This window comes from Pagrus major, chromosome 19, assembly GCF_040436345.1.
Source record: "Pagrus major chromosome 19, Pma_NU_1.0".
Taxonomy (NCBI): domain Eukaryota; kingdom Metazoa; phylum Chordata; class Actinopteri; order Spariformes; family Sparidae; genus Pagrus; species Pagrus major.
This window is the reverse complement of record NC_133233.1, coordinates 20358268-20381532: the sequence shown is the minus strand read 5'-3', so window position 1 is coordinate 20381532 and position 23265 is coordinate 20358268. Positions and strand designations below refer to the sequence as shown.

At 45.7% G+C, this 23265-nt stretch overlaps 1 protein-coding gene across 2 annotated transcripts in view; it reads right to left on the bottom strand.

The window, feature by feature from the left end:
- Positions 1 to 490: 490 nt before the first annotated feature.
- LOC141014567 (disks large-associated protein 1-like) overlaps positions 491 to 23265 on the bottom strand; it is a 44542-nt gene continuing 21767 nt past the window's right edge. For both annotated transcript variants that reach the window (XM_073488414.1, XM_073488413.1), the window contains 6 exons: positions 8929 to 9314; positions 8767 to 8846; positions 4212 to 4627; positions 2923 to 3014; positions 2045 to 2197; positions 491 to 1493 (listed from right to left, as the gene is read on the bottom strand). In XM_073488414.1, coding sequence (XP_073344515.1) covers positions 1278 to 1493; positions 2045 to 2197; positions 2923 to 3014; positions 4212 to 4627; positions 8767 to 8846; positions 8929 to 9314 — 1343 coding nt within the window. In that variant the 3' untranslated portion in view covers positions 491 to 1277. The remainder of the gene's footprint in view (positions 1494 to 2044; positions 2198 to 2922; positions 3015 to 4211; positions 4628 to 8766; positions 8847 to 8928; positions 9315 to 23265) is intronic.

Genomic DNA, 23265 nt, shown 5'->3' with positions numbered 1-23265 from the left:
AGAGATAGTGCACACACAGTGAGGAGAAAATAGTCCCTTTATCAGTCCGTTTAGTCTCAATACTGTCAATAAACCTCTCTTGTCTAAAAATGACATAATAAAATAGAGTACAACTACCTGTATTGTACCAAATATCAGTATTTTTAGCGTCGTCTGTTAACACCGAAGAGTTTGAACGCAACATGAGAAAGGATTAAATCGTTTAGAAAAAGACAAAAATATCAGTTACCTTGTGTCAGCATGCATGTCATGTCATTATACCGGATGTTCTTTGTACAAACATGGTTTGCTCAGTTTTAAAATGAGACGAGATGGGCGGTTCGTTTACAGTTTTGCTGATACTGCTACCTTTATCTTCGATTACAACTAGGACCCTTTAGACCTAGAAAAATAGGAAGCACTTTTGAAATTAAACATCTGAATCATAACACAAACACACACACACACTCTTTCTCTTACTCTCACACGCACAGATTAGGTTTGTGGCATTTTTCAAAACAGTGACTCTTTCAGTGAATTGCACTCTTTGCAGAGCTTTAAGATCTGCTCCTGCCTCACCTGGGGGAGCAAAATCAGACCTCTTGACCTTTCCTACAGGGCCGGCCTCCTGCTGCTGGAGAGACCTTTTTTTCAGACAGAGGGCTAATTGTGTCAATGACTGACACTATGGTTTCCTTGTCTGGTCTTTTCGCCATTATTTTCCAATGTTTGAGCTCATTATACGAATCAAGAACTCCCTATATAAAAATAACATTGAAAGTGAGTCAATAGGTCTGGTCTCTCTCCTCTGATCATATAAAATACATCACTCGTGTGTGTTTGCATGTATATACACATGTATATGCATACACATACTCCACATTGACATGCATGCTCCCTCCCTGTTTTCCTCTGCTTCTCAGACACCTGAAACACATTAACGTGAAACTTCACTGCTGTGCTACACCTGGCTTACTTTGTAATATTAGGCCACTTTAAAAAAAAGGGATTACGTCTTTGAGAGTGAGGGGCGGCTGGAGTTACAGGGAGAGGAGGGACTGCTACATCAAAGCTGGGAGGGAGAGCGGAATGAGGGGAGGGTGGGTCGATAAATAAATAAATAAATACTGCAAATGTACATTTCTTGTTCAAACAACTTCCATCGTGACTGACCCCCACAGTGATCTGGGAAGTCTGCGAAAAAATGTGACTATGTTATGTTAGCACCCAAGGCTTACCATTCAGTGCTATTGTGTTGATGGGACAGTGTTTTGGGCATGTGTGTAGGTACATGTGTCTCATAGTCTGGTCTGAGCCTCAGGGATATAGATCTCGATACTGTCTGCGCTCTCGGTAGCAGAGCTCTGCCGAACCGACGCGGCACGTTTGGCAGCTAGCAGGCGTTTGCGAGCCTCCAGACGCTGGCGCTCAGAGCTCTCCAGCGAGCGATCCCTAGCCAGGGGAGGGTGGCCCTTCAGGGGCTTCTTTGGCACAGGAGGGGGCATCCTTCTCTCCTGGACAGGAATGACAAATAGTCTTAATGACAGACCACTGAGTCCTCATGGCAAGCTGCAGCTAAAACACAATAAGGAGCAACAAAACTGCAGCCAGCTTCACAAGGGTTAGAGAGAGCGGCGTGGCTGTTGTCGGCATAATGTCAGAGCATGCAATTTTTCAATGAGGTTATGGTTCACATTGGCAGCCATTTGTGTGGGGTAAGAGAGCACGGTGGTGGCCTTTTGCATGAGGTAAAAGTGACCATTGGAGGTGGAGAGGCCCCAACGGTGCATGGCAGGTTGAGTAGCTTCTCAAAAGCAGCTCACTGTCAACAACAAGACAGAACAAAACACACAAATACAAGTGGTGACGTCAGGCAGGCAACATGACAGTACACAACACATTATGTGCATGCTACAACAAAGCTTTAACTGTGAATCATTAGGACTTCAGATTTCATCTTATGAGGTAATGACAGCGAGTAGCATGCAGGTTAGTAAAGCATTCCCAAACAAAATTTTAAAATGTAAAAACGGGGGTTGAAATGAATTGCCATGTGTGTCTGCACCTGAATTTCTGGTGGGGTCAGAGGTTTCCAGTTGTTGGCTTTGAGTTGGTGGAGTTCATCAAACTTCAGGCTAATGTTCTCGATAGACAGCTGGAGCATGTCCCAGAAACCTGCCAGGTCCTGGGAGATGGGCCGTGGGTGTGCATTTGGGTTCTGATACACAAAAATTGCATACATACACACATGTGCACATGAACAAACACATAATGTTAATACGCTTACAACACATTTTTGGAAATATGCTATTGCTACCTGATGATTCAGTCCCAGAGCTATTTGGGTGAATCACAGAACTGGCTTTCAAGTGAGTCAAACATACTGCGGCATTAGTTAAATACTGTGGCCAATTCTTACATATTGCACCTTTTACAATAAATATCAGTTCGTCAATCTGTCTGTCAAGTCATTGGCTCATTTTTCATTCAACATAAGTAGTAGACAGCTTAACTAACACTATATTTCTACATTTTTTCCAGTTAATTAATCATTTTTTAGGCATTTACGAGGGTTTCCAAATGACAGGATCTTGTATTTATACAATGGGTAAATTATGTAACACAGGTATTTATAATATTCAGACACGCAAATGGAAAAGTAAAAGTGAATATGTGCATTAAAAAGCTGCTTCTGTACAGAAATATGTACGTATATTGATATCAGGATTCAAAATCCCTGTTTGTCAGGCTCTAGTTTTCACACAGCAGGTTCTCTGTTTTGTATGTGAAAGACAGTAAGGGTGTGCAGATGCACACTCTACACTAGATGCATAGTAAATGAGCGCTGGCCCTGCCTGTCAGGATGATTTGTGCAGGATGATGTCAGTGTCGGGAGGAGGGGGTGGGGCCGGGGGAGCATGCAGAGGATGAGGTGACACATACCAGATTCTCCTCACACAGCTCCCGGAACTGCTGGAACTTCTGGGACATCAGCAGCTGGGCACTCCCCACTGCACTGCGGATCTTCCCCAGGACTGCAGAAAGACACAGACGCACATGCATGCACACGCACGCACACACACACCACGCACAATTCACAATGCAATTACTCACAGAGCCGCATACTGCAGGCATGTTGCAGCGCTAACAGGGAGGCTGCGTTTGTAATGCAACAGAAAGGGATGCGCTAGAGTCCTCTTTTATCTCTGCCTCGGAGACACATCAGACATTCAGGGAAGGCAAATTCATACTGAAATGTGCTGAAATTCTAAATCTAAAGAAATGCCCTCCAAAAATAGAAACCCTATATGAGCCTCCAGCACATAATAAATGATTTAGTTGTTTATCAAAATGAAAACCTTTAAAATCAAGCACATGCTACTAAAGGAACAAACTGTTTTGTTTCTCTCACAATGCCTGTTTGGCAGACTGATATACGAGATAAACAAGGTTGTGCTGCATAACCTGACTCCCATGATTGGTCCTATTGACTCACATATCCCTATGGAGAAGATCTGTCATTGAATACATTAGTCTACATGAAAATGGGATCAGAAACCTAGAGGGGGAGTAATGAATATGTACTACAGACACAATGTCTTCAATATGTGTGTGTACATGTGTGTGTGTGTGCACATGTTAGCGTGGGATCTGGGAAAACGTAACCTTGAGACGGCCTCCCTGTTCTGCACGTTCTGTGAGAAAATCTCTTGCCTGGAACCAAAACAGCACGCTGGCTGCATAAGCAATGACATTTTTTCGGTAAGACATGAAGTCAGCTGAGGAGCAAAGACAGGTATAACTACAGCGCCTGCTGCCGGAGGCCTGTTTGCTCAGTCTGGTATGTGCATGTGAGTGTATAAAACATATTCAGATGTGTGTTTACAGACATGCACTGCAGCTTGTGTACGTGTGTTACGTCGATATCAAATAGTTGCCTTGGAGGAGCGCTGAGACAAACCTCTTCCCTGTGTTTGGGTGAGAGATCATTATACAGTGTGTCTAAAGGACAGATGTGTGGCTGGAGCCAGCAGCGGCCTATTGATAAGTATGCTCGGTATGTCTGTGGAGGCCAGAGGGCCTGAGACAGGAACAAGCAGCTATTGTGGTCTGATACCATGAATACCAGCACACTCCAAATCAGAGAGGAGAGGAGAGGAGAGCTAATATCATTGTATAACAGACTTTCTTGTCTTCACATCTTGGCATTAAGGCTCTCTGACTCAACTCACTCTCATCGGGCAGCTCATTCTCCATCTCATCGTGCTCCATCTGTCGACACCAGCCCTCCATACGCTCTGTCTCGGCCTGCAGCAGCTTGAGGAACCAGCGGCCGTCACGGGGACACACAGACCGTCCGACAGCCTCCTGATCCGCCACCTCTGGCTCAGGCACGCTGTCCATCCAGGGGTCCGGAGGGGGCAGGATGGAAGGGTCGAAGCCCACCTCCCCGTAGTCGTCGGCGGCACAAGCGTGGTAGTGGTTCCCCGAGCCCTGGATGCTGACGGTAGAAGTGGCAGCGTCGCGGGAGTGCTGGCGTGGCATGGTGGCGAAGTGACGCGGAGGCAGCTCCGGGGCGTCTGTGGGGCCGTCGAGGTCAGCCTGCACGGCCGTGGTGACACTGTTGGAGCGTGTCATCCTGCGGTAACTGGGAAAGGAAGCAGAGAATTGATTACTCATATTATGTAGTAAAACCACATTAGTGTCTTCCTCTTAGCAGTTAATTATGATAATATTGTTTACTCACAGGTCTTGGAGGAACTCCAGGTATGAGAAGATTGAACTGATCACAGCAATCTCATCACTGATAGTGATGAATAGCTTTTGTTGTGTGGAACGTCTTTTGTGTGTGTGTGTGTTTTGTCACCTGGCTCATTCAGGAGCAACAGAGTGTACAATCGTCTGTCACATCACAAGCCCTGCTCTGGGGCTGATGCACATACACAAACAGTGCATGCACACAAACACACACACACCTGGGACTCTTCGCTACAGCTGGGTGTGCCATGTCGTATTTGGCTCAGAGGCTTTGTGCCGCTGTCGGGCAGCCTTTGCCAAGTCCCTCCACACTATGTGCAGCAGCCGACACACACACCCTCATGTGCAAAGATTCAATCAAAACACACACTCACATTTGGCTACGTTCTATAAAGCAGCTCACCACCCCAGTAATGAATGGGACGCCAGAGGGACGCGGGTGTTTTCGGGGGGGGAAACACTGGCCAGCTAAATTCTCAGTTATTGGAGGAGCTGGGAGTTTAATCACTGCAAGATTACAACTCAAAGTGGTACACGACTCAGAGCACATCTTTTATTAACACAGACAAAACTGGACCAGAGCGCTGCTCAGTGAGCCACTTAACGAGGAAGCAGAGCCAGCACAAACAGGGGAAACAAAGAGGGAATAAAGCAGAAAAGTACAAATTTTAACTTTTACGTATGCCCACATGCAAACTTTTAAATCCTGACATACCCAAGCACGCCTTATCCTACAGTTAGACATGAGTAGTTTTACATTTTTGTCTATTTTTGCTGTCACAAATTAGTAAGAAGGAATAACTTTGCCAAGCCAGAAAAAAGAGACCGTCTGATTGGTCCAAACATGCCCCCAGCCCTCTCACAAATGAAACCTCGGCTTGACCTGCCTGCAGCACGGCACACACAAACGATCACAGCTCCATCACGTCTGCCTCGACCCATCTCCGGACGCACACTCCTCCTCGACGCTAACCATTCATCTCTCTACCTCCCCCTTTTTCTCATTCATCTCTCCTCTTCCGTGAAGACCAAAAAAAAAAAAAAAAAAGACAGAGCAAGAACAAGGGAGTGGCTTCGGGTCAGATCAAACACAGCTTGTATGTGCTTTATGTGTGCGTACCAGCAACCCCGCGAGTGCGAGTGTGTGTGAAGAGCAGTTAAAGAGTAACTCCTCCGAGCAGGTGTTCAGTTCTAATGACCTCAGCCTGCTTTCTATCAGCCTGCTAACAACTTCCTGCAGGGGCAGAGACAGGCAAGGCCAAACACAACCCAGACAGAGAGAGAGAGAGGGATCAGACAGGAGGCAAGAGAACAAGGAAGAGAATTTCAAGAGAAACTAAACATGAGGCTATTAAACATGAGGAAGGTATGCAGGGCAAAAAAATGCAGAAAGTCCATGTTCTTATTAGATTCATGTGGTGAACACGACAGAAAGTTGTAAATCACAACAGAGGTGGAGTGTTGCATTCCACATGCTGCTCCTTTCTCAAGAACTCTAGGTGTGTTTGTTATAAATCTTAATAATTTCCTCACATCTGCAGAGAACATGGTTACAACTGTAAACATGAGGAAATACTGACGCATCTACAAACAAAAATCCGCCTGATGTCTTATTTGGATATAGAAAGAAGCGCCAGGACACAAGGATGCGCCACAAATTGACATTCAAATGTTCCACATGCACCTGAGGACTCCTGTTTGTTTGTCTTGTGCCAGTAATGACAAACCTTCAGACAGTTAGGACAAAAACAAAAAGACAGGGAGGTCTAGCTGTCCCTTACTTTTCAAGATGGTTGTGCGTGTGGTTTAGTCACTACGACCATGAGCAATGCTCCACTTCCTCTTGTGACTGCAAAGCCATCTGCTGACCACCAACCCCAGACCCTAAACTGGCAAATCAAATCATCATCAAATTTATCTCATTTGCATATCATAGTTTACTCTTTGCACTATTCTTTTACTTTTTTTTTAAATGTATCATTATTTTTCTATTTTGTTTAATCAACGTTTTAAAAGGTGCCGTATGATTTGGCCACCTATTAAATTAATTCTCCCAACAAATAGGGGCAGCCTGTCACTGCGAGGGCAGCCTTGTAACTGCTAACTGCTGCTAACTGTATTTTAAATATACATCCTTGACTGTAGCTATTGTTAGCTTCTTAGCTCAGTTAGCCATGCAGCTAGCCGGACTACTGGGGGAGTGTTGGTGTTTACACCGCAGGCATAGGAGCTTTGGACCGCTGGGAGAAAGGCGTAAAGGCCCGGGGCTAGCTGGTTAGCATGCCAACTTCAGCAGATATCGCTAAGACAATCTTTGACTTAACTCTTGATAATTGTGTTCATTTTTGAATGTTTAAAGGGGCAGTAGGGGGGGCGGCATATCGCCAGATTAACCTCTAGCTGCTGCTAACTGTAGCTGCCATTTGTCAGTTAGCTTAGTTAGCCGTGCAGCTAGAAGTCCGGACTGTAGAGCATTTTGAACTGCTTTGAACTGGGCCTGTTTTAAAGTTGCTATAAAAAAAGTTTAATTGAATGACTGATTAATGGATGTGTATGATCAGATACTTGCAGTTTACAAAATCTTACAAATGCACAATCATATAGAAAAGGGTTTGTAACAACGAGCATAATTTAATTCAAATGCTCAAAAAGTTGACTTCTATAAACCTTTGAGGGATAAAATATGATACGTGACTCAAAGAAAATCTGCATTAAGTCCCACACTTCAGTACAGAGAGAAGTCCGTGTACAGGCACGCATGTTGTTTGTTGTGTTCATCTCTTTTCCAGCTCTCTCCCACTCCCTCTCAGCTAATCCCAGTTCAAACAGCAAGGTGAGGTTATGACCTGCGACTGCTGCACATAAACACACAGACTCTCTCTCTCTCTCTCACACACACACAGACACAAATAAGGGAGTTTGAGCAGTGGAGCGAGGCCGGAGGAGTTTGGCACTCTCACTGTCTGGGAATCTAATGTAGGGGGCAGCATGCCCAGACCTCCCAGGTCCACACACACACACACACACACACATGCATGAACCAACACACACAGATGCATGCCAACAGGTAAACAATCAAACGCACCAACAAAAATCCCCCCAACCCCCCCCACCTACTCTAAACATTAACCAGAGAAATGCACGGAGCTGCGCTGCCTAACATCCAAGACTCAGCAGACTAGAAGGTGTCTGGATGAGTTAATATTTGGCTTGGCAACCCGGGAAACTCAGAGCCTGGTCAGTCAGCTGAGACCTCCCCTTTCAGAAAGCCCCTCACATTCCCTGACACTGTGGAAGTGTGCTGGACCCAGACCTCACTGTGACCTTTGATTAAAGGTGATGTCTCCTTGAATTCCTGATACATGCCTTGGCTACAGCAAGAAACCAGCACCGTGGCCACATTTGTCAACTTCTCTCACCAAGCAGAAGGTCACTGTTCTGAGAGGGTGAACGAAAGCAGACAAAGAAACCATAAATGCCTGCGTGTCCCACCAGAGGCCTCGATGAGTCGCTGTGATGTGAGCTAATGAAACAGCATGCACACTAGGCTGCTTCTCCTCAAACTGGGAACATGTTGCAGAATGAGAGGCTGTGGCTGACAGCACAGCAGTCTCTCAGTGCGCTCAGAACTAAACAAACCCAATAAAACTCCCTCCCCTTTTCTCCCTCCCTCCCTCCCTCCCTCCCTCCCACACACACAAACACAGCCTCAAAGTAGCCTGAATCACAATGACTGGAGCAACAGATGGCTGTCAACTCACCCCCTCCACCTTCCCAGCTCCCTGCACCACATCCTCTGGCCCAGCTGTCACTTGGGGCCCCTGGCTGAGGGGGCTCTGACGCCAACCTCCCCTGAACTGGGGACAGCTGCTGCGGGGAAGCCAGCGCAGGGGGGCAAAAGCTTGCGCTGCACACTACAAACCTCCCTCTGTTTCAACAAGTCCTCTTCCTGTTCATGCTATCGCTGCCTCGTCCCTCCCATCAGACTTATATAGTGTCACTTCCTCTCCACAACCTCCTTCTACTCACCATCGCTCATCCTCCACCTGAATTCCTATCGACTGGAATTTGGACTGCTCCTCTGTCGGCCCTCCTTCCTCTGGGTCCACCTAAGAGGAGGAGTACAAACTGTCAAACTGCTTGCCAGAGGTTTATTTTAGAACTTCACCATCCGGTGGGTCCTCCACCAACCTGGATCCCTATGGAGAGGCACTTGCGGAGCGCTTCCCTCTGCGCCTTGCTGTCCGCGGAGACGTGCGCGACGGCAGAGGTGGTGGCGGTGGCAGTGATGGTGATGGTGCTGTTGGTGACGTGCTGGCTGGCGGGGCCGTGCACCTGAGCGTTAGCCGCCTCTATGGCTGCCGTCAGGGCCTTCATGCTGTCGATGCTCTCTGTGGAGTTGGACAGGCCCGGCTGGGAGCTGATGCCCGTCCGCGGGCCGTTGCCGCCGTCCATGTAGGCATCCTGGGCGGACTCGGTGCTGCTCTGGGCCGTGATGGATATGAAGGGTTTGGACGGGGTGGTCCGTGGTGGGACGGGGGGAGGTGTCTTCTTGTAGGTGGTGATGCATGATGACACTGCAGGGAGGAGACAGAGAGGCAATAAATGATGACACATGCAGGCATGAATTTTTTAAGAAAAGCTATTAATCATTCAGAACAGATACACTGAAACTTTAAAGGAGCAGTCCACCAATTTTACATATTCAGTTCAGCTCACTGGTCACAAGGAGCACTATCGAGCATGTGAAAGCATTTGTCTATTTTTTTTGTATTTTCTTCTGTGGCTCTTTGAAATCATGAGCTGGTAACCCAGGTGATTTCATAGTGATGTCATCAAGGTTATTTAATCTTGCAAATGTATGACATAAACCCTATTACTAACCGGAGGTGTGGGGATTGAGAGACCTGGGCATTTAGGAGGCTTGGTCGTGTTGCATTATGAGAAATGTATGATAAAGTGCTTTTGAAATTAGATCCATACTCGAGACTGGAAGTCAGGATATCTCTGCCTCTGTGTTACTAATAACATTCAGCCACTAAATGTGGCGTTCCACCTCCCTCTATCATTCAATCACGTCACAACACCGTTGTTCAAATCATCTGCCGCCTCAAGTAGTCGCCAGTTTGTCGTAGTTATCATTGCCAATGCTAGCTAGCTAACGCAAATGCCGCTAACGCTAATGTCTGCATTCCGTAATTAGAATACAAATAAGGTAACTGTATTTCCTTAAAGTTACAGAAAAAAAAGATGTAATCAGATTACAGATATATTTAGTTAAGTAAGAGATTAGTAACAGGATTACAATTTAAAAAAAGAATGATTACTAGTCTGTAAACATGCAAATGTGCACACATGACACGCAGTCTCACACAGTCTGGTCTTGATATTCATTTTCTCTTGTCTTGAGGTAAACCAAAAGTAATCAAGTCACATTACTTTAATAGTGTGACACGTGGATTAAGTTACTGATGACATGTTTTAACAGGTAATTAGTAACTGTATTGGAATACATTTTAAGAAACCCTGACTACATAGATGTTACTACTAGATACTGAACATACAATATCAAGCAATACCAGCACTGCAGTGGATATTTGTGAATGACAAAGTGAAAATCCAGCATGCATGCATGTTATGCAACATAGATTAAACGTTGATGACGAGAGTGGATTGAAATATTGTAATCAAAAAGCATAACTAATACAGAAAGAATATAAAATCTACATCAGAGCGGGAAAAGGACTTCGGTGACAGCTGACACCCTGACAGTTTACCCAGAGGTCTTAGGTCCCTGCGTTGGAGTCAAAATGGACAGTAGATTAGGGCCAACTTTAACAAATCAGGGCCTCGTCTAGTAATAGGATTAACGTGTCAGCCACTTGACCCACTGATCTAGATGCTTAAGCTCTTCACGCACTTACTGTACACATCCAGGACAATTTGATGGTGCCGAATATAGCCCTGCGTGCTCGTGTGCCTTGTTGTTGTTTGCACACATAATTGCACGGAAGTTAAATTATATTTATGATAATGCACAGAAGCTAAATTATACTGCAGATATAAGACAGAGAGCTCATTACACTCCAAAGGCTTTATATTAAATCCAAGCAAATAGATAATAAAAAGCATCATAGTACTGCTTAGTAACAGTCGCCTGCTTTCTCGCAGTGTGCTCTCTCCCTCTCGGGTTACAGCTACAGGTTCTGCACAGACAATGGAGCCGCTCACACACACTGACTCAGACTGTATAGAAAACACGCCAACAGACCGCAAAGCATAGCCTGTCCGAAGAAAGACAAGAACAGCCACCACCTAACTACATTATGCCTTGGAATCTCCTTCCTGGCCTGGTGCTATCATCAAAACTAGGTCGCTCTCTCTCCCTGCTCTGCAGCAAAACTAGGACAGTGGGTTTCCTGGATCCCTTTAATCCCTACAAAAGACAAACATACTACCACAGAGAGATCGCTGCTCTGTGTGCGGCAGACAACTGTTGCCAGCCACACCCAGCACGAGCAGCCATGTCTAAAACTATTAGGGCCGGATGTTGTTTGCTTTGTGTCTTGCCATCTCACTGACAGCCGCAGAAGAGGCTTTAACATACTGGAGGTGAACAGAGGGCTGACTTCATCCTTTTGGTTTGTCAGAGTCATCAGCCACACTCCACCCAACCCTTCCCTCCTGCCTCGCCAGCAGTGATTGGATGATCCCAGACGAGATTTCAGTCAGGTTTTGACAAGCTGGAAAGTCCTCAGACGTGATGAATGCTGCTTTGAGATTAGATCACGGCTGCTAATACGAGTGTCTTTGATGGTGGGGTTACAAACCACAACAAAGACAAAAGAAGATGACTTACTGTATTTCCTTCTACGGCTGAATGTCATGCAGATTTCTTTTTAGAGAAGACACTGTACATTCAAGAATGACTGATTACAAAGTCACCTCAGGTTGAATCGTCTGAGCGTGCCACGATATGCAGCGCTGTCTCGACTTTTCACAGATGTCTGGGGAATATGATCGACATCCAGGGCTAATCTTCGGAAAAAGGTCACCGAGTACAGACCCACAAGAGAACAAAAAAAATGAACAGTGAACACACACATGCACTCACACAGAGGGAGAGGGTGAGGTCCTGCCCCTATCAGTCGTGGAGGTTCAAAGGATAGAATGTCAGCCCCTTTCAGAGCTTCTATCCCCTGAAGTCATCTAAAAGTCATGTTGGATGACTGTATATGTGTGTGTGTGCGCGCCCCTCTCAGGCCCAGAGAAGGGTTAAAGAACAGAGGGTTTTCATCCACTCAATAACGCGCTGTATGAAACAGGAGACGACGTGCCGTGTCCCACCTAGCTGTCACTGCGAGAGCCAGACGCGCAGGAGAGAATGACAGGGGGTTTTGAATGCCGAGACAGGTTAAGTAAACACACTCAGGAGTCGGAGCGAGCCCACGCACACAGGCACACGCAGGCACAGAGGCACACAAATAACACTGACGTGACCCAGCTTCAAGTTTCAGCCTCTCCACATCAAGGGAGACCGCAGACTTCCTGCCACTGATATGCTCTCCGTCCACAGCGACCCGGCCCAAGCCATCCATGTGACCAGGTCGCAAGTGCGTGTAAAGATGTGTCATCACACATGTAAAAGGTGGAATATGTAAGTATGTCTAATCCATACTCAAAACACATAGGGGCCTGCATATGTGAAAACATTCAAAAATTTGACAAAATTATCCACAGAATGTGAAGAAATAACAGTTTTGACATTGTGATCTGTATGTATTGTGTTGCAGAGATATCTACTGAAGTTAGCATGCTAACCAGCTAGCCAGGCATATCCAGGCCCAAAGCTCCTAGCGAGCAGTGGAAGCACCGACGCTCACTCAGTGCTCCGAGCTCACGGTCCGGACTGCTAGCTGCACAGCTAACTGAGCTAACTAGCGAACAGCAGCGACAGCTAGCAGTAATTAGCTGTTATCCGGTGATATGCTGGCACCTATGTAGTTCGAGTATGGATTTGACAGGTGGCCAATTCTTACAAACTGCACCTTTAAATGTTTGATAGCACATCTTTAAAGATGTGTGGGTGCCTCCAACGCTAAACTGGGAACTTTGGACCAGGATATGCTGGGCTAGCTGGTTAGCATGCTAACTTCAATAGATACCTCTTTTTGAATGTTTCCAGCTAAAAATCTTACATATTGCACTCTTAAAATAAATTGATTTGTGTTCCTATGTTCAAATACTTTTACAGAAATTATTTCCTGTCTGATAATAGTGAGGAGAAAGCTGAAACATATGTCCTGATAAGACGGAGGCCAAGTTTCCAGTTTCCACAGAAATTGATAAGAAGGCTCGATCCTCCGGCAGCCATGAAAGCATTAGACAGCTACACTACCCTGGACCTCCCACGCACACCGACAGTCAAGGACAGGGTGAAGTAGGAATGTGACGCAGGATTCCATCAGACCCTTAAGGAAGAATGTGGAAAGCTCTTTCCAAGAGATAAACACTGACGAGCACACAGAAAAGTTTTTCTGTCACTTCGTGATATCAGGTCGGCGGAGCTTTGATGACATAAAAGACAGACATCAATCAAGTTCTCTCAGGAAGAACTTGCTCACTTAATGGAAGTGCAACTGTGGAATTTCATCTCCTCTCCCTCACAGAGGTAGGTACAGCCCGCTGCGAGCATTGTCAACCCAAAGAGAAGAGTTTGTGAATGACAAAACTCTAGTGGCCCTCTGCCAAATCCCTCTTTTGACAAATGCTTCAAAAGTCCCATGCCGACAAGTTGGTGTGAATAGCAGTTCTTCTTGGCGGAGCACTCCCCCCACCTCTGGGCTTGATAATATCAAAGAAAGGCCTCTTCCCTCCCCTGAGACAAAGCAAAGTCTCCATTCATTTCTGCAGCCTCCAGAACAAAAAACAGACTTGCTCGCCACCTCTTTTTTTTGGCTCTGCTGATCACTGTCCCATTTGTGTGTCTGCATAGGTGTATGCCGTTTCCTTTATTTAATCATCGTGTTCATGTTACCGGACAGATTGAAGGCAGGCAGCTGCCTTGTAATCTCCAATCTGTGTATCTGTGATAGGCCACTTCAAAGAGCAGACGGTTTGGTTTAAGAGGGCTAGCTAACAGGAACGGGCTCCCCCGCGCGGGGGCCAAGGGCAAATCCACCACCCAACCAAACAAATACAAAGGCCCGGAAAGGGGGCGGTCAGTATGGGGGAACATTGACAGCTGAGCCCAGCTGCACTGTGTTTGGGATGAGGGTCTGCCAGAGGGGAGAGGGCAGAGAATAGTGAACAGGGAAGAGGAGCAAGAACAAGACTGAGGAGGAGAGGGAGGAGGGTAAATCAGAGAGTTACTGCCTGGCTCCGTCTGCTCGCTCTCTGTCCATTTGTCCGTCTCTCTCTCTCTCTCTCTCTCTCTCTCTGCCATACACACACACACACACACACACACACAGAACCAGCTGGAGTCCTTTGTGATAGCGTCACCATGGCCACGCAGAGCAACATGAAATTTGCCGGGAGGCTTGGCGTTTCACCAGCAACAAGCAGAGGGGAGCTTCTGTTGGCCGTTTGTTTACCTTGACAGGGTACGCTGCAGCTGCACTGACACTCACCTCGACGCCAGCCAACGAGAAAACAAAAGCAGGCACGGCGGCGAGCGTAACGTCAAAAGCAAACAAACAAGAGGATAGCAGCGTAGGGGAGAGCAACTGGGTGCCACCGTGTTGCAAATGAATATCTAATAATGTTCCTAGCCCTGCAGCGTCGGCTTTGTGCAGCTGAACACTGAACTCCACCAACCAGTTTGTCAGAAAAGCTTGTCACTGGGTCATGAGATGACAATAACCTGAGAGGTTCACACCATGTGAAGTTACACTGCTGCTCAGAACAACAATGCAGTAATACAAGGCACATCCTGAATGACTCAACCTCCAGTCGGCTACTGTAAACAAATGAGAAAGGAGACAACAAGCAGCGAGTTATTACGTGTTATGATGTGTTTGTTGCTCACCACTTATCGCTGCTAATCAGCTAATACTGCAGAGACGCAACAAAGCCAGCACACAGAGTATACACAATGGTTCTCTAAAGTCCTCTGACTCACCTGAAAGCCTTCCAGAGACCCTCATGTCAGTCTACAACTCTCAGCCACCAGAGGTCAGAGGTCACCGGAGAGGGTTTCTGCTCTCCAGATGCCTGAACTCTCTCAGACACAATAGCTCACTGTGTTTGCCTGTGTGTGAGTGCCTTTTATAAGAAGTTTATTTAGCATGTGTGAGTGCTTGTCGTGGACGGACTTTTCAGTGCAAACCGTACCAGATTTTGTAAACATCCTGCGCCAACTGCTGCAGCATTAAAATTGTTTTTTACTTGAGTCAAACATAAGCACGCATATCAGCGCCGAACATTTGTTAAATATGCCTCCGGTGTCCCCGGACCAACAGTGCTATCAACAAAGCCGTGTGCTCAGTGTGCCCCTTTTTGACAGAAACCCGTGTCAACAGTGGGTAGCTGCTCTGGCAGGCCTGTGTCTGCTGAATGACTAGATAAGAGTGTGTTTACAACTGTCAGCCACGGCTAAATCTGGCAGGCAGCTGCTGCCTGTTAGGGAATAGATTCACTTCACTTAACCCACTTTCCTGTGCTTCAAGTTCAAATAGAGAGCCTGGTTACCTGCCTGCATACCTCTTTTATGGCCTGACACTCTCCTCGCCCTGTCAATCAGTGACAGGCAGGGAGAGACATGCTGAGAAACGGACATGGGGCGGGGAGATAAATAATCGAGAGCTCATTTTCACAAACAGTGATCGCATTCGTTTTAATTTTTTATTCAAGATGTCTACTGCCGCTGTTTTTAAGTTCACCTATGTCTTAAAATATGCAACCGATTGTTTCATATCCCTCTGAAATCTCCAAAATAACTAACATTTACTCTGACAGCAGTGTAATTGTCAGCATCAAGACTGTAAATAGCAGCTGGATGACATTTGCTGCGCTGTCGGGTATAATCATCCAGGATTTGGTGTAAATATGTAATCTCAAAGTTCCTCTCTGTACAGTACTGAAGCATGTGAGCTAATCTCCTGAAGACTTTTCTTACATGAAGGGGGTTTTCTTATTAGACCTGCCCTGTGACGGCTCCAGGCCGTTTCCATTGTTCTAAGCTGCTCCTTGGCGAGAGCTTTTTTACCCTGACTAGTCCGCAACCACATGAAGAGGCACATCAGTCTTTTGTTTCTGTCCAAAAGACCTGCCTGCAGGGGGTTGAAAGAGAGAGCACAGTCAGTGAACAAATAGAGGGAGAGAGATAAAGAAAGGATAATAGGAAGAAGTCAGAAAAGGGAGGAGAGGAGAGGGGGATGAGTTTGCCACGCTGTTTCCTTCAGTTCCTGTACATTCCAGCTGCTTCGCGGGGCATAAACCTGGAGCATTAGCGCTAACGCTAAAGCTAACACACCCACACATCTCACGCATGCTTTCACCGCACTCATTTCCCACCGCGTTGCTCACCGACTCACTACTGAGAGTTTAAGAGTAGACCGGCTCGCTGTGTGTGTGTGTGTGTGTGTGAGAGCAGTGACACATCGCATGTGCCGGCAATGACAGCATGGGCAACTTTGACAAGTCATGGCATACCCAAAAACAGAATCACATAGCCGCAGGAGATCAGTTAGTCATCATATGAAACTGGTGACTGGGTCTACATAAATTTCAAAAAAGGCAAGCAAACAGAGATAAAGATAGATTAAAAGAAGAAGAGAGGACGGTGGCATTTTGTGTTGCTAAGTGGATAATTCACTCCACTTAGGCCAGCGTCTGCTCAGCTAAAAATACCCCACAACAACACAACAATGTTGCCACCACACAGTCTCCGAGTGCTGAACACAGCTTCCTGATAAAACATGACAGACTGTCCACAAGAACTGAAAGTGTATTAGAGGAAAACATAACCGCAAGCCTGGGGAGTACTGGACACACAGCGAGACAGACAAAAAAACAAGAGCCACACACACACACACACACAAAAACACAGGAACCAGCCTTAACTGAGAGGGCTGAAACACAATGCCGATGTCATGTCATTACATGAAGGATCACTGCTTGCTGCAGCTGCTATTTACATATAAATGCGGCAGAATGTGGTCAAAAGTTCACTTCTTCTTCTTTCCCCTGCTTTGCGTGCAACAAGCACTCAACTCCCAAAACAGTCACGACCTGATTCATAAAATGACTGGGCACGAAAAGTAAAAGGGAAAACTTTTTTACAAGAGTTTACTCTTCCAGGAATGCCGTGAAACATCAGCGTCTGCTGTTGTTTCACAGTGCTGGAGTTTTTCTTTTTTTTAAGCTTTCCTCGCATTCCTTCCCCCCTGTTTGACGTTCTTTGTCCTGACCACTTGCACATGGAGGCGAAAGGAGACACTGGCGGCTTAATCCACCGCCAGAGGCATGCTAAAGCCATCTGGGCCCAAAACCAAACGTAGGGCCCTTCCGCGTCTCCTATATGAGAGGAGGAGGAACAGGGGGGAGACGGAAAGTTAGAGAGAGGAAAAAAAAAAAAAAGAGGGGGAGACAGAAAGGTAGGAGGTACAAGAGGGGCTTAGGGGAGGGGGGTTTGGAACAAGAACCAGGCTACTGACGCATACTGTCTTTTGTGGTTTCCAGTCCTGACCCTCTGACCCTATACATCCTGTTGAAGGGGTGGAGGGGGCGGAGGGAAAGACGAGATGGCAGCTATAGGCACTGGCTTGCATGTATGTGCATCTGTGTGTGTCCAGAGTAGCAGTGCACGCGGCATGCATGGGAGTCAGATATGAACATCTGGGCAGATGCTCCAGTCTTGTCTCTCAGGTGTGACTTTTCACACCCCTCTTCCTTCACTTCGTTTACATCCACTCCCTGCACAATCTCGCGGAGGGGGGAGGAAACAATGGTCTCTCCAACATTCCCACTCTCCTGCCGAGAGCTCTCGTTTGTCTCCTGCATTCCTTTCCCCATTCATCTCTTTCTCTCTCTCCCCTCCTGGACAGAAAAAAAACTACTCTTTAACACGGGGGAGGGGTATGAGTGTGCGTCTTAAAAAACCTCTGAGTGCGATCAGTTGCCCCCCTCCTTGAACGCAACCTCCTCCCCTTTTCCTCCCCGTTTTACTTGGTTAGTGAAGCAGCAAAGCTCAAAGAAAGGGAGGAGAAAGAGGAGATGCATTCTTTCTCTCCCTCTCGCTGTCTCTCAGTGTGTACCGGGGCTGAGTTGTGGCTTATTTTTAATGACTGGTTAAAAAAAAAAATAAAAGAGGGAGGGCTGGGTCTCTCTTTCCCCCGCCGGCCGCTTGCACACAGGCTCAGTCACACACACACACATATTACTGTAGCCGAGTCTGGGACTTTCACAGAGAAGTCTTTAATTTGCACTGGGGCCTGGCCTCCCACACTGCACAGCCCAAACCACCCACTTACAGCCATGCACCATTCCTCAGAGTCGCTCCAACATACTCCCTCCCCTCCTGAACAGTGAAAGCAACATGAACTCTCCACCACACAATTTAGCTGTCAAGTAAAGTCTCAAAACTTTCAATATTCTCTCAAGAGAGGAGAGCAAAAAAGTTTGTTTTTCCATCTTTTAAAGGAGGAGATTTAACTCCTCCGGTGTTTTTCATTCACCCGGGGCTTTGGGTTTGCGGGCCCTGCCTTGCCCAGCTTTAGCATGCAGGAGCCATGAGGATCATCCACAGTCAACACTGAGGAAATCCTTTCGGGGCTTTGCTTTTCCTTTGCTCCCTCTGATGCCAAAACACAGACAGGAAGAGCAAGAAGGGAGGAGTGGGACAGCCCCTACCTGACAGAGCAGCCCCCCTGGCCACTCGATCAGACACGCCAAATGTGCTGTTTACATCTCCACATTTGGGAAAGTAATCCTCAAAGTAAATTACATTCCTTTTTAGCAGTAAACTGGTGTTCTGGCTGCAGAGTGGGGGACCAGCAGGGGTCCGCTGCCGCAGCCATTCTTTGTGTTTGCCGTAGCCCTGTCAGCTCCTCCCTGCGCCCCTCTCTTCTTCTCCTGTTCTTGTTTCAGGAGGGAGAGGAATGAATGACATTCTCGTGCTTGGACTTCCTGTGTCAAAAGAAATCCAAACGCCACTCTTCCTCCCTGAATGGCTATAATCAAAGCATTCCAGGCCATCACAAACTGGGCCCAATTAAGTCGTAAGCAAACCTAAACACCTAACAGCCACTGAGGAAAAAAGCTTCAAGTCCTGCAGATGCACATTTATCCAATTGGCTTTTATTCTGCTTTGGTTTAAAGCATGTCCAGGCAGGAAATCAGTCTTGATTCAGGTCACGGATATGCACAACAATTACGTATGATTGATACTATCATATAGCAATTTCTGCAGAAATATTCAGCAAGTGCCTACAGGTGCGATTCATCTGCATAGGTTACCGAGGCTCATGTTGCATCAGAGTCGTGTTGCATGTTATTTGGGCCATATTCAACACCCACAGGTCGGACCAGAATGCACAAATCCGAGTGCTTCAAAGCAGCTGAGGCTATGATGACATCTAGTGAAAGATTTCAGATTGCAAGCCAAGAATTTGCTCCCTTCCTGAACATGTTTTGCATCAAATCAAATCTGACATCGGACATGCAAGAATTAGATTTCCAGTGGAGGATTCTCGAAGCATGTCCTGATAAATTAAACTGTTCAAGCTGGAATAACAGGTAGTTAAAAAAAAAATTGCGCAGATGCGAAGCTTTTGAACTAAATTCAATTTCTCAGCATCTGCTCGTCTGCTGACTAACACCCTTAAAGCTGACACTGAGCCGTATGAAAGAGATGCTGAGTGTTTTTTCCACTTCGTGTCAGTGAAAGAGCGACAGTGCAAGTTCCCACTGGCTCGCATTCTCAGACAGTCGTGACAGGATGAAGTAATTACTGAGTGGTTGACACACCAGCATGGCGAGGATTTATCTCCTCCAGGAAGAGAGATAGCCAAATCACAGTTTACCCACATCTAGCTCCCAGTTCGGGCTTGATCCGGCAGCTGCAAACGGGGAAGCCACACACAGACACTCTGACACCGTACAGTCCCGTACATGCGAACACACCCACATCCACAAAAAGCAACTTCACCGCTCTATTCCGTGTGTGTGTGTGTGCGTGCGCGCTGGTGTGTCACCACATGCCTCGACCGAGCCCTCGCTTCCTGTCAAACACACCTACCTGCACCATCAAAGCGTGTGGAATGACAGCATTGTGCAGGTGTGTGTGAGACGGAGAGCAACAGAGAGAATCGGAGAGACAGATGACACCAGAGTGCTGTTTAATTTACATCCCCCCCTTTGAATAATAATTCCACCTTAGAGGAGAGCAGCCTTGATCTGCTGACACACAGGTGGATTTCACATGCATTGGCATACGTTGCTAAGGCAGGGCTTTATCTGTCCCTGTAATTAATGCTGAAGCAGGAAACAGAACTATCCATGGGTGTGTGTTTGAGTGTGCGTGTGTGTGTCTGAGGAACTGACATGGCAGGAGGGATTGACGGAGCTCAAAGGAGCATTCCTGCGCAACGTCCTCATCGTTTGATCTCCGTGTCTCTCAGGCACATATACATCAAGCAAAGCAAGAGTGTCATGGGGCAAAGTATCTCACACACTCATCACTCATTTCCCCTCTCTTTTTCCTCTTTATCTGTCTTTTTATGCCCTTCAGACAAACACAGAAACACGCTGGGAGTGTTGATAAGACACGAGGTGCCTAAAAATAATGTCTGACGGCGAAACCACAAGATAAAACTTGTGCGTTGCCCCAAATACTGAGACCCACTGCTGTGGAGAGACATCAGAAGGCAAGCTGGATTTATTCTAGAAGTGGGGGTGGAGCTCCCTCTAGTGGTGACACGTCAGATTTGAAAAAAATCAAAAATGAATTATGTATCTGACTGCAAATATTCAAGAGAAAAACAACAGCACAGTATTCTTTTTTGTTTTACGATTTAATGATGTTATACTTTAACTAAAGATGTTAAACCTAAAACACTCCCAATTCTTTGTTTAATGTCTTACATTATCTCTTTTTACTTTATGTCCGACTGTACATAACCACTTCAGGTTTCAATTATATCTAACTGAGGAAATTCTCTCTTACTATTTGGTTTTCTACTGTGGTCATGTGTTTCGATGATACCCACTTGCCTTCGTTTCTTACAACTACTTTACTGATATAATTGATTAACTGGGAACACTTCAAACTGTTTATCATAGTTAAAAACGTGCAGCATGAATTGGTAGACAGGAGTTGTTGAGGAGCTGCTGGGTAAGTGCTGACAGCCTCCTCTCTGGGGCTCCGTTGTGCTTAATAGCTTAGCACCCAACAGTTTTAATTAACAACCATATTTTCACCTGACCTCTTTATCTTTGTTCTTCTGTCTTTGTTCTGCTTTTTATGTGGATTACTATAAATCTGGAATTAACTTTCCCCACAGCACAGAGGAATTAAGAGGCTGATGAAAGAGGCGAGTTGAAAGAAGAGAAGTGAAGAAAGAAAAAGTCAGTAAGTGAGAGACGGGTTTTGAACAAGTTGATGTTTACTTTTAATTGACTTATTTGAATTCCCTGAAGTTCAATTTCAGCCACCGAACAGACAGAAGTCCGACCTGAGGAGGAAATACTGTCGCTGTTTAACATCTGACCCCCGTCGTTGTTACGCTGTTATGTTTTCAGCACCCCTGAGCAGGGAGTCTGTGTTTATGAGCTGCCTGTCATCATACTGGTCTCCAAAGTTACTGTACATGTGAACACCTTCACTAGACAACTGAAGTAAGAGCGTTTCCCTTGGCAAGTTTAGTTTTAACACGATAATTGCTTCTTAAAAAGACACAGTGAGAGGCAGAAGAGGTCAGCTGAAGTTTTAGCGCCTGTTAAAAGTGAGCGCTGCAGTGAAAACATGACCGGATAATTGACAGTGCATGATTGAGAGGGAGGGGAAAAGACGGAGGGGGAGAGACTCATGGGAGTGTGCTTTGGCAATTCTGTCTTACTTCAATAAAGCCTGAACTGAGACAAAGAGACAGAGGGAATAAAAGTCACAGAGAGGGTGGGGAATACTGCAGGCTATGGCTGCTTCTGTTAGTCCCAATAGTCACACAGGGAACAACAAACCTGAGACGACTGGATTGACTTTACAAAGTGTTATCTACTGCACCAAACAACGACAGCGCTACCTCAGCCTAGAGTGTATAGCTTGTTTCAATATACATTTTAAATCCATCAATTAAAGTAAAAAGCCTTCCCCAAACATACATTATGGCTCACTGTATAGTACATATTGTATATTTGACAGATTTAAAAGAGCACTGGCAACATATCTTGATTAATGGTAATGCAACCGTTGAGGCAGCTGTTTTATTCCTGCTGCCTTAGAAGCAGCTCTCTCACTATTCAGATGGACCAACTGAAAGCAACGCAGCATACTATTTAGGTCTGCAACCAGGTAATATAAAGGAAATTGTTGATTTTTGACTTATTTCAATGCTAATATTCATAAAAGATGGAATGGTTGTTAGTTTGAGCCTCAAAGGAATAAATCAACCCAGCCGTCAGAATAAAATGTTGACATTTCTACAAACCACGGACATGTTACTGTCTTTGTTATTGCACTTTGTTTTTTTGTACCAATTAAACAACGAGCTCATGTGTTAATTAGTTCACTTCAGAGGTGCTGAGACGCTAAGCTAACCCTCACCAGCTTGATATGTACCAATCAGATGTGATAATGTTATTGATCTTCTTATGTAACTCTTTGCAAAGAGTTTTCCTAAAATGTTCCTTTAAACTTGTATCCATTTAAGCTTTGTCCACATTTGAAACAAAAATCAACGCCTGCTTTCGGTTGAAGAATGGTAAAGTGCTTTTCAAAGACTTCCTGTTTGTACTGCTTCAATCAAATTACTATCAAGAAAGGATTTTGCTGTTGAAGTTGGCCTTGCCAGCTGGAAACAGTCTTGTCCCAAACCTTTCACTGCACTATCAGTTTAATTTACCAATACATTTAAACAGCTGGCATGTCAAAACATGGTTGTGTAACTGCACCCTGGAGAAAACATTTTTCAGGCTGAATTTTGAGCCTGTGCTGATGGCTTGGAACAATTTGTGAATGAAACTGAGGCAAACTAATGGTCCCGCAGGGTGAAGTCGGTACAGCAAGAAGAGGAATGGGATCCAGCTGGAAATTTAAATGACGACTGTACAGTATGAGCACAAAAACAGCCAAAAATAGAATAAAAATGGGAAGCAAAGAAATCAGATGCATAGTGTGTAAACAAGTTTATCACATTTTAAGTTGCTTAATGACCGAAACTGTGACAGTAAGCCGTTACATACAGATATTACTGGTAAATGAAGCTTAAATTTAAGTAACATGAGTTAAAAAAAAACTGTTTTATTAACTAACTAACTTACTTACTAACTAATTTTTTTTTTTACAGCTTGATCATTTTGCCTTCCTGG